We start from the raw sequence: 12343 nt of genomic DNA, 5'->3' as shown, positions 1-12343 counted from the left end.
ATTCTACTGAATATAAGTAACTTTACAAGTACATGTCAACTTATTCAAACCCTAACCCTACCAGTCTACTAAAACTCTAATGAGAGTTAGTAGACATGTGGAGTGCAACTTTACTTATAGTCAACAGAATGTGTTAAAAGGACCATCAAAATAAAGCAAAACCCAGATATGTTACTGTGTTACACCATTACAAGTTACAAACCACCAATTCCAATATGACTTGAGTAAAAGTCTTAGAGTATCTGGTTTTAAATGAACTTTAGTATTTTACTCATACTGAATGAGACGCATTAGTCCTCAAAACCTAAGAGACACACCAGTGAAAAACAAGAAACGGCTGATTTGTGAGGATGCTTATTTTCGAAAATCTAAATAAAACCGAACACTTCAAAACTCCAATAAATCAAGGTCGACACAACTGTCTCTTAAACGTCTACAAACAGTCAAGTTCAGTTAAGCTCAAGTGCTCAAAACGGACACAAGTAAACCAAAATCTCTTCAAGGTCTCTTCAATATAATAGATCAATAAAATAATGTTAAGTAAAATGAAATATTCAAAGCCTACTTGGTTTCAGCCTCCTCAACGGCTCCAGCTATATCCTCATCTCATTTATGAAACACCTGCGATTCAAAAACTACCTGCTAATGCACTCGCATTTGTGTAAAATAGCCTTGTTGACTAGTTTAGGTGAGTAGGGCTCAGTAAGTAAGCGAGTAAGATATAGTACCTTCAATGCCCTGTAGATGGCGATATTGCTTGCATTGTAGCAGAAATAAACCACTGCAGAAAAAGTTAGGTGCCATGCAAAATGTAAGGAGTAATTTGCTGAATTCGGAACCGCATACTATGGTACTACTCTTACTATTTTCCGTATTTTCCTATTTTCCATATCTTTATTTGGCAAAGATAGTAAGAGTAGTATGTTAGTATGCGGTTACGAATTCAGCAGTTGCATTACTCATCACAAATATATTGGAATAAAGAGTAGGCCTACTTATTCAAAAATGTAAGAGAGTAGAAAGTAAAAGTTGCTTATATCTATGATATTCAGTAAAACTACAAAAAGCCAAAAAGACATTTACTCAAATACTTTACTCAAGCTAGCTTTGAAAGCATGAGATTCCACCCTCTTTTTAGAGCGCTCTCTCCAAAGCTACGCCTCTTTCAAAACACATGAAGGCACACAGCTTGAGCAGAGTCTGCAAACTGTCACATGAGACGGCGTTAAATTACTTCATGTCACATTTTTGGTCCAGAGACTTCCGCAGAAGTGTTTGTGTACCTGCTGTAGAATGACCATGACTGTGCTGTTTGTGTTTCCTCCTGGACATCAGACGTCACCACACGAGACCCTGAGAAAGAGCCACACATCAAGATTAGTGCTACCCAAAACACTCATACACATCTGCAAACTTTCTTTTAAAGTGCATCGTCATAATACTGTACCAACAAAATGCTTCTGGTTGACAAACACACAGTGAAGCACAGAGCATTAGATTCAGATTATCTGTCACTCGACCTGAGAAACTCGTTGAAATTCTCTTTAAAATGAATTGTACACCATTGCTTTATTTCATTTGTCTATACTATTTGTTTACTCGATTTGTACGATTATTTGACTTTTATTCACCTTGTTTTTTTATTTTATACTTCAATTTTACTTATTGCTTTGTCAACACCAAATGTTGAACATTTAAATAAGAAAGAAAGAAAGAAAGAAAGAAAGAACGAACAAATATGGATATTTTTTTAACTCTAACCTAATTTATTTTCCAATTCTCAGTTCTCACAATTTTTAATAATATTTAGCTGTTTTATTATACAAATACTGTATGACAAAAAAAGTACAAATATTGCAAATAGTCTTTCAAGTAATATGAGGTCATAAGCCTGCATGTATAAAAAATATAGAATATTAATCATAAGATTTAGATAAAAAAAAAAAATGTTTAGATGGAGCAACATGGCAACTACTCATGCAACACTCATACTGTTTTTGTCTTGCACATTAAATTGAAATTTAATGAGTCAAGCACTGAAAGTCAGATAAACACACAGATAAATATATATAAAATCAGCATTAAACAGATGTTGCTTCCCTATTGTGATGAATACGAGTGAAACGTCTTTTCGAATGAGAAACAAATGTAGGGCGGGACTTGATTTTGTCCATGGGGAACTGATTAGATGGTTGTGGATTGCAATTGGTGGATCTCCTGTGAGTGACAGGTTGTCCCGCCCTCGCGCCAGTAAACACATCATCAGAGGAGAGATGAGCTACAAGATGGAGGGGAAGTTATTTTATTTAAAGATTATGAGAGCACATGATTTAAAAATAGAAATATATACATAAATAATGATGTGCACGGATAAATCAATAATTTATATTAAATACTGCAATATTTAATAAAAACAAAAACAAGAATTGGTCATTTTGATTTCCTGTGGACAATGGGACACACAACACTGAAATACAGTAGTCAACATTTCAAGTGGATCAAAACCTTTCATCAAAGTTACACATGAATTTTGAACAATACCCGTTCTTGTCTTAGGACAACTTTGATGAACTTTTTGGATCCACTTCGAATGTTGACTACAGTGCAAGCAGACACACAAACACATCGCCTCCGTAGCTTTTAAGAACCAAGTGAACAGAAACAAACAATAACCATATCAAAAGCAAGAGCAGTAAATTAAAGTGTATAAAAAAGGAAAAAAAGGTAAAACAAACAAGACAATAGCAGCTGTAAACATTCTCATGCTAAATTATTCAGCCGTGGACGACCTGCCTCACATTTCCTCTATTTAACTTCCCTTTGACAACAGCTGACCTATGACCTCCTGATAAACATGATCTTTTTAAGCCATCTTTACCAAGACTATCTATCTATCTATCTATCTATCTATCTATCTATCTATCTATCTATCTATCTATCTATCTATCTATCTATCTATCTATCTATCTATCTATCTATCTGTCTATTATCTATCTATTTCAAGTAACTAAAATGTTTTAGTTAACTCTGGTCCAGACTCTGGTGTAGTTCCTGTAAGTCTAGCTGTTTAATCTGGGCTGGACACGCAGGGGCGAACAGGATAAATGTGCTGAATAGAGCTGCATTCACATAGACATTAATATTTTACTGTCTAATTAAACCAGCTGACGTCTGGGAATAAAGACGGCACACTCTGGATGCACGGGAGAGGGGTTAAACAGACTAATAAATACGGGACTGGGTCCGTGTGTTGAAGAGCCACTACACATTTCTTTTCATTTCCCTCACAAAAAGTACTGTGGCGATACCATGGTATCAAATATCATGGTACTTTGATATGTACCAACTGAATGATGATCATATTCATGCACCACGGCATTTACATGACAACATAGAATAGCATATGAATATCATACCATTCAAATTCTAATTAATTAAATAATAAATAAATAAGTTTGATTTTATACATAAACTTGAAGAAAAAAAATGGAGGGGTGTCTATTACTTTCTAAGCATTTTAACTTCTCTGATGGGTTGTGTTATACATCAACTAAAACCACGATGATGCCATCTAAACCAATTTATCAACCCAAATCCAATTGATTAATCAATTAATAATTTCCAACTGTAAACTTCAGACATAAAAGCTGTCTGCATTTAACTGCTGTTGAATATATAAATAAAAATCTAAAAGAACAAACATGTTGAAAACTCCCTGTAAAATAAACTTTACTGTAAATAACATTAAAAAACACCTGTGTACCACAAGTACAGGTACCAACAGGTACCCTCCTGAGATGGAGGCCTTCTTGTTTCGTGTACAGGGTATGTTTAAAACATGATTTGGATCAGGCCAATTTAAGAACTTCTTAGTCCAAAATCCACAGGGTGCCGATTTGATTCCTGTTCTGACCAATGACAGGACAGATTCAAGCGGCCAAAGAAAAATCTTAACGCCCAAAATACCAATAAAGGACTATTTTAAACCCACAGCTGATCTTTAGACTTATCTTTCATTGGTTATGTAACAAGTTAGAGGTTTCACAGACACTCTACACCCTGTATTCACACTGGAAACAGTGGATTTCGACAGGTTCCTTAAATTGTACTGGCTTCAAATATCAGTGCATTATTAATTAGATGTTGTTGCTGTCATTTTTTGGCAAGAAAACTCAACTGGACAGCAAATTCTGACAAGCCAGAGGATAAACGAAATGCTGAAAAGCAAGAAAAACTTGCAAACCTCCATGCAATCTGTGTCTCGTCCTTGAGAAGACACTGTAATTTAGCATACATCAGACAAAATACTCCAATTTCACTGCTTACAGTCACCTCTATAAATCTAAGAAACACTGATAAACAGTAACGGCTGTGATAGTGAGTTTCAGAATGCTTTAGGAATAATGTTTTTTTTGTACCAAAACAAAACATAGCTTATTAAATGTAATTACTCCATCGTACTATTTACAGATTTACTGATATACATCCATAAACAGGTATAGCAGCACTAATGACTAACTGTACAAGGGATACAGAATGAATTAATAGACAAACAAACAAAGTGAAATGAAAGGGTAGAAAATGATTTCAGTAATAAGATTTAAACCTACATGAAGGACCAAACACTGGTCACTCACCACAACGCAGGAAAGACTGTTCTGTGTGTTTCCAGACATCCACAGGTGCGTCAGACGAGATGAAGAATGACTCTGGATGAAGAGCACAGGCCTGTGTGTCGTCTTCGGAGTGTGACACCTGCACTGCTGTATGAGGATGACTATGGGGATAGCGACACTCTCCAGTCCTCTCCTTCACGGTCACTGATCCTTCACGGGGAGGGAGGAGTCAGGACAGACACAGAATGAGTGACAGGAGGGAGCAAGAGGCTCACGAGTCACGAGAGGTTACAATACACACACACACACACACAGAGAGAGAGAGAGAGAGAGAGAGAGAGAGAGATACGAAACATTTTCTAGACACGCAAGAGATACACTAAATAAAAAGACGTCCAACAATCAAACTCTCAATGAACAGCCAGTATTTTACAAGTAGGCCTAACTGTATTATTGATGAAAAGGTCACTGCTTTCCGGGCCGTTTGATTTGAGATCTGAAGTTTTACTGCAATGAAACCTGGAGATGACAAGTAGATTCTCTAGGATGCCTCTCATAACATAAGTCAGTTGTGGTAGGCAGAGATGTGCATGCATTTTTTGTTCAAGTCTGCCATATTCATTACTTTCTTAAAAAGGAGTTATAAAAATAACATTTATTTAATCAAAAATACTGTAAATACAATTTAAAATAACTGTCATTTATTCCTGTGAAGCAAAGCTGAAAATTTAGCATAATTTATCCAGTGTTCAGTGTCACATGATCCTTCAGAAATCCTTCAGAATATCTTAATTAGTCCAAACTTTTGACTGGATGTCAAGTGTATATGCTTACTAAACAGTACAAATTATTAAGTGGAAAATTGAAAAAAAAGAAGAAGAAAAAAACACACATATATATACATATATAGCCTACATACATAGCCTATATATTTACATATACATACGTGCTCAAATTTGTTGGTACCCTTACAGCTCATTGAAATTAATGCTTCATTCCTCTTGAAAAGAGATGAATTATTGCTTATTCTACAAAGATATTCTAAAATGGCCTGGACACATTTGTTGGTACCCCTTAGAAAAGATAATAAATAATTGCATTATAGTGATTTTTAACTAATTAGTTTCTTTAATAAGTATCACACATGTCTCCAATCTTGTAATCAGTCATTCAGCCTATAAACAGAGAAAAGTAGTCATTGTGCTGTTTGGTATCATTGTGTGCACCACACTAAACATGGACCAGAGAAAGCAAAGGAGAGAGTTGTCTGAGGAGCTCAGTCAGAAAAAATAACAGACAAGCATGGTAAAGGTAAAGGCTACAAGACCATCTCCAAGCAGCTTGATGTTCCTGTGACAACAGTTGCAAATATTATTACGAAGTTTAAGGTCCATGGAACTTTAGCCAACCTCACTGGGTGCGGCCGCAAGAGGAAAATCGACCCCAGACTGAACAGAAGGATAGTGTGAATAGTAGAAAAAGAACCAAGGATAACTGCCAAAGAGAAGCTGAACTCCAAGGTGAAGGTACATCAGTTTCTGATCGCACCATCCATCGCTTTTTGAGCAAAAGTGAAGAAGACCCAGAAGAAGACGAATGGAAGAAGCATGGAAGAAGACCCAGGAGGACTCCACTTTTGAAAGAAAAACATAAAAAAGCCAAACTGGAATTTGATAAAATGCATATTGACAAGCCAAAATCCTTCTGGGAGAATATCCTTTGGACAGATGAGTCAAAACTGGAGCTTTTTGGCAAGTCACATCATCTCCATGATCACAGACGAAAAAATCAAGCTTTCAAAGAAAAGAAGACCAGTGAAACATGAAGGAGGCTCGGTTATGTTTTGGGGCTGATTTGCTGCGTCTGGCACAGGGTGCCTTGAATGCAGGGCACAATGAAATCTCAAGACTATCAAGGCATTCTGGAGCGAAACATACTGCCCAGTGTCAGAAAGCTCTGTCTCAGTCGCAGGTCATGGGTCCTCCAACAGGATAATGACCCAAAACACACAGCTAAAATTACCCAAGAATGGATAAGAACAAAACATTGGACTATTCTGAAGTGGCCCTCTATGAGTCCTGATCTGAATCCTATCGAATGTCTATGGAAAGAACTGAAACTTGCAGTCTGGAGAAGGCACCCATCAAACCTGAGACAGCTGGAGAAGTTTTCTCAGGAAGAGTGGGCCAAACTACCTGTTAACAGGTGCAGAAGTCTCATTGAGAGCTACAGAAAACGTTTGATTGCCTCTAAAGGTTGTGCTACAAAATATTAGGTTAGGGATCCCATCATTTTTGTCCATGCCATTTTCATTTGTTTTATTATTTACAATATAAAACAAAGCAAAGTCTGATTTAAATATGTAATAAACAATGGTGGATGCCAATTACTTTTGTCAGTTTCAAGTTATTTCAGAGAAAATTGTGAGAAAATTGAGCAAAATCGTTTTTTTGTGGAGGGGTACCAACAAATTTGAGCACGTCTGTATATACATATATACATACATACACATATGTATGCATGTATGCATGCGTGTATGCATATATATATATATATATATATATATACATACAGTATATATAAACTTTCAGCTGTTTGCAATGAACAATAAGCTTATAAACTAAGCAATAAACACAACAAAAGTTTCAAGTGGTTTCCCCAAATTTAACTGAAAATGCAACGTTTAATGACTTCTGGAGTCTCAAAATTATTTAATCCCCTGAATAGAATTCCTCACAACAGCACTAATCTGCAAAATGTTTGTTAAAAGCCAAATGTTTTGCAGAACATTATCTAAAGCACAACTGATGCAACTTATCAAGGGCTTCATTAGTTGCACCAGGTGTGCTGGAGCTAGAACACATGAAATATCTGAACTGGCTAGGTTTGTTGAATATCACGTTAGATTAGATTAGATTAGATTCAACTTTATTGTCATTACACAAGTACAGGTACAAGGCAACGAAATGCAGTTTAGGTCTAACCAGAAGTGCAATAGCAGCAAGTGCAGGATATACAGTGGTTCCATAAGTGCAGAACATGGATATGTACTGAATAAATATAGAGTTGAATACTATTATAAACAAAAATTTACAGATAGATTGTCCTATGAATATAATATACAGATAACTATTACTGTGAACAGAGTTTACAGCTAGATATGTACTGAATATAATAATATACAGATGGCTATTACTATAAACAGAATGTTTACAGATAGATATGTACTGAATATAATATACAGATGGCTGTTACTATAAACAGAATTTTACAGATAGATATGTACTATGAATATATATACAGATGGCTGTTACTATAAACAGAATGTGAGCATAATATACAGATGGCTATTACTATAAACAGAATTTAACAAATAGATATATGTATAAGTTAGGCTAATGAGCAGTATAACAATGGATTTAAAGTAGTGCAAATAAAGTTTGGACAGAAGCTATCCGAGTGAAAGTGCAGTGGAAAGTAATTGCATATTACAGTTAAAGTACGGTATTGCAATGTATATATAAACAGTCGGTACTGTAAATAAACAGTCGGCAGTGCAAATTGAGCATATTCCAGTCAAGGTAGTAGTGCAAGATGCATATGTAAACAGTTGTTACTGTAATAACAGTCAGCAGTGCAAATGAACATTATAGTATTGCAAATAACAAAATGGAGGCAGGTGTGAGGAGGGAGAGGAGAGTCAATCAGTATATGAGGGGAGTGGGATCAATGAGGGTTAGAGTTTAATAAAGAGACAGCTCTGGGGAAAAAACTGTTCTTTAGTCTGCTGGTCCTGGTCCGGAGGCACCTGAAACGCCTGCCGGAGGGCAGGAGAGAAAACAGTCTGTGGGCTGGGTGAGAGGAGTCCTTAAGGATGCTGCGAGCTCGATGCAGACAGCGTTTCCTCTGGATGTGCTCGATGGCAGGTAGTGGAGTCCCAGTGATGCGCTGGGCGGTTTTCACCACCCGCTGCAGTGCCTTGCGCTCTGCAACAGAACAGCTCCCATACCACACTGTAGCACAGTTGGTCAGGATGCTTTCTATTGCACAGCGATAGAAGTTCACCAGGATAGTGGAGGAAAGCTGATTCTTCCTCAGTGTCCTCAGGAAGAAAAGGCGCTGGTGAGCCTTCTTGACCAGGCTGGAGGTGTTGGTTGTCCAGGTCATGTCCGCCGAGATGTGGATCCCCAGGAACTTGAAACTGGAGACACGCTCAACAGCCATTCCATTGATGTGGATGGTGTCGTGTGTGCCTCTTGACACTTTCCTGAAGTCCACGATGAGCTCCTTCGTTTTGGTGGTGTTGAGGAGCTGGTTATTTTCGGTGCACCATGTGGCCAGGTGCTTGATCTCCTCCCTATAGGCAGTCTCATCGTTGTTGCTGATGAGACCAATCACCGTAGTGTCGTCCGCAAACTTGACGATGGAATTAGATCCGTACACAGGCTTGCAGTCGGAGGTGAAGAGGGAGTAGAGGAACGGGCTTAGCACACAGCCCTGTGGTACACCAGTGTTGAGTGTGATGGATGTGGAGCAGTTGGAGCCTGATCGAACATTCTGGGGTCTGTTGGTCAAGAAGTCCAAAATCCAGTTGCACATGGAGGTGTTGAAGCCCAGGTCTCCAAGTTTGGCTATTAACTTAGTTGGGATGACAGTGTTGAATGCTGAGCTGAAGTCAACAAACAGCATGCGTGCATAAGTGTTCTTATTGTCCAGATGTGTGAGCACAGAGTGCAGTGCCATGGAGACTGCATCCTCTGTGCTCCTATTGCTACGGTAGGCAAACTGGTGTGAGTCCAATGTGGATGGTAGAGAGTCTTTTAGGTGTGCCAGGACCAGCCGCTCAAAGCACTTCATTACGATGGGTGTGAGTGCTACAGGGCGGTAGTCATTAAGGCACTTCGGGCTGGAGTGTTTTGGCACTGGCACAATGGAAGTGCATTTAAAGCATGTTGGTACAGCTGCTTGGGCAAGAGACAGGTTGAAAATGTCTGTAAAAACCCCAGCGAGCTGCTCCGCACATGCCCTGAGTACGCGTCCAGGGATGTTGTCTGGTCCAGCAGCCTTGTGCGTGCTGATCCTGCTCAGTGCATTGCAGACATCTGTGGAGGAGAGTGTGATCGGTGGGTGGTCAGCTGAGGATTTGAGCTTGGTGGCAGTTTCTCTGTTGTCTCTTTCAAAGCGAGCATAAAAGTCATTTAGCTCGTTCAGGAAGTTGACATCAGTGGCTGCGGGGGTGGAGTGAGAGGGTTTGTAGTCACTGATGGCCTGAATGCCCTGCCACATGCGCCGAGGGTCAGCGTTGGAAAAGTGTCCCTCTATCTTAAGCTTGTAGCAGTGCTTGGCCTCTTTGATGCCCCTTTTCAGATTTGCTCTGGATGTGCTATAGGCTTGTGCATCTCCTGATCTGAAGGCAGTATTGCGTGTCTTCAATAGGAGTCGCACTTCCCTGTTCATCCATGGCTTCTGATTTGGGTATGTGGTGATCTGCTTCTGGGTTGTAACACTGTCAATGGTGGTATTAATATAATCCAGTACAGAGGAGGTGTAGCAGTCAATGTCCGTGTGAGAGCCACTGGTGGCTTGAGAAGCAAACATACTCCAGTCTGTGTGTAGAAACCTTTCCTGGAGTGAGAAATCTGCCCCCGCAGGCCACACCTTGATGGTCTTCACTGATGGCTTCACGCGATTGATCAGAGGTGCATATTTGGGGGTGAGGAACAAAGAAAGGTGATCTGACTGTCCCAAGTGGGGGAGGGGTGTCGCGACGTAAGCTTCAGCCATGTTTGTGTAAACATGGTCTAAGGTTTTGTTTCCTCTGGTGTGACAGGAAACATGCTGGTGAAATTTCGGTAGCACAGACTTTAAGTTTGAATGATTAAAATCACCCGCAACAATAAACGCAGCTTCCGGGTGAACGGTCTGTTGTTTACTGATGGCTGCGTGAAGTTCTTTCATAGCAAACTTGGCATCAGCATCCGGGGGAATATAGGCTGCAGTTATAATAGTGGAAGTGAACTCCCGCGGTAGATAAAACGGTCTACATTTAACCATGAGAAACTCAAGGTTAGCTGAACAATGTCTCCCAACAATAGCAGAGTTTGTGCACCAAGCTTTGTTAATGTAAATGCACAATCCACCACCTCTGGTCTTACCGGAGCCATCTAATGTTCTATCCGCCCGGAATGTATGGCGTCCCGCTAGCTCAATAGCGTTGTCCGGTATTCCGCTGTTTAACCATGTTTCCGTGAAAATTAGAACATTACAGTTCAAAAGTCTCTTGCTGTATGTGATGTTGAGTCGAATCTCCTCCATTTTGTTCAACAGCGACCGTACATTGGCAAGGAAAATGCTGGGTAAAGAGAGCCGGTGTGGTGTTAGCTTTAGCTTAGCTCTTAGTCCTCCGCGCTTCCCCCGCCTTTGTTTACGATCTCGCCGGCGCCTGCGAGCACTTCCGCCCGGCCGGGCAGAGTGCATAGCCTCGGGTGATCTGGCGATCTCAGGAAGGAGTCGAAGGTTGTCCATAAAACTGTCGGAAATTCGCAAACCAATATCCAAAAGCTCACCTTGGGTGTACGATGTTAAGGCACAACTGTTCTGGACGAACAGACCCGAAATGAGCAAGAAAAATACTGCTAAATTACAGAATCTGGAGAGACCGCGAGCCTCGCGATGTACTCGCGCCGCCATCTTGGATCAATGCATGTTTGACTGCATGTTAGAAATATGGTACAAAAGAATGGTCCAAAAAGTTAAAAGATATTGTCGCCCTTCACAAACAATGACCAATGTTCCTAGAGACACCATTGGAAGCATAGTTCGCAAATTCAAAGTTAAAGGAAAAGTGGTTACACTACCTGGGCGGGGCAGAAAAAGGAAGGTATCAACATCTGTGACCAGATTTCTGAGAAGGCAGGTTCAGAAAAACCCTAGTGAGACTACAAAAAACCTGCAGCAAGACTTGGTGGCAACAGGCACTGAGGTTTCAGCTGCACAGTAAGGTGCGTACTAAACACATGCCAGAACTCCAAGACGCACACCACCCAAAAGCACAAGTAAAGTCGGCTCAAATTTGCTCAAAATCATATAAATAAGCCACAGAAGTTTTGGGATTCTGTTCTGTGGAGCGATGAAACAGAGAACTTTTCGGCCTGGATCAGCGTTATGTCTGGAGCAAGAAGAATGAAGCATATGCTGAAAAGAACACTCTGCCTACAGTTAAGCATGTTGGGGGCTCAGTGATCCTCTGGCACTGGAAACCTGCAGCATGTGGAAGACAAGATGGATTCATTGATGTATCAGGAAATCCTAGGAGAAAACATCATGCCATCAGTAAGGAAGCTGAAGCTCGGGCGTCATTGAACCTTCCAACAGGACAATGATCCCAAACATACCTCAAATTCCACCAAGGCTTGGTTTCGAAGAAGTCCTGGAAGATTCTACAGTGGCCATCACAGTCACCGGACTCGAACCCCATAGAAAATCTCTGGTGGTATTTGAAGAAGGCGGTTGCAGCCCGCAAACCCAAGAATATTACTGAACTGGACTGGAGGCATTGCTCATGAGGAATGGGCTAAGATTCATCAGAAACGGTGCCTGGTGTCTGATTATACATCTAGTTTGCAGCAGATCATAACAGTAAAAGGTTCTGCTAAGTACTAAAGATGCTTGCAATGAAGGGGTTGAATAATTTTGAGACTGCAGAAGTGATTAAAAATTGCATTTTC

General features: G+C 39.9%; 1 protein-coding gene across 1 annotated transcript in view; it reads right to left on the bottom strand.

The window, feature by feature from the left end:
- The window catches only part of myo7aa (myosin VIIAa), a 50806-nt gene extending 46036 nt beyond the window's left edge, over positions 1-4770 (bottom strand). Inside the window, exons 1-2 of the mRNA XM_082182832.1 lie at positions 4638-4770; positions 1284-1353 (exon numbers count right to left, since the gene is read on the bottom strand). Coding sequence (XP_082038958.1) covers positions 1284-1301 — 18 coding nt within the window. The 5' untranslated portion in view covers positions 1302-1353; positions 4638-4770. The remainder of the gene's footprint in view (positions 1-1283; positions 1354-4637) is intronic.
- Positions 4771-12343: the final 7573 nt, after the last annotated feature.

This window comes from Leuciscus leuciscus (genome assembly GCF_965113295.1).
Source record: "Leuciscus leuciscus genome assembly, chromosome: 10".
Lineage (NCBI taxonomy): Eukaryota > Metazoa > Chordata > Actinopteri > Cypriniformes > Leuciscidae > Leuciscus > Leuciscus leuciscus.
Note: the sequence above shows the minus strand (reverse complement) of the source record. Positions and strands in the feature narration are given on the sequence as shown.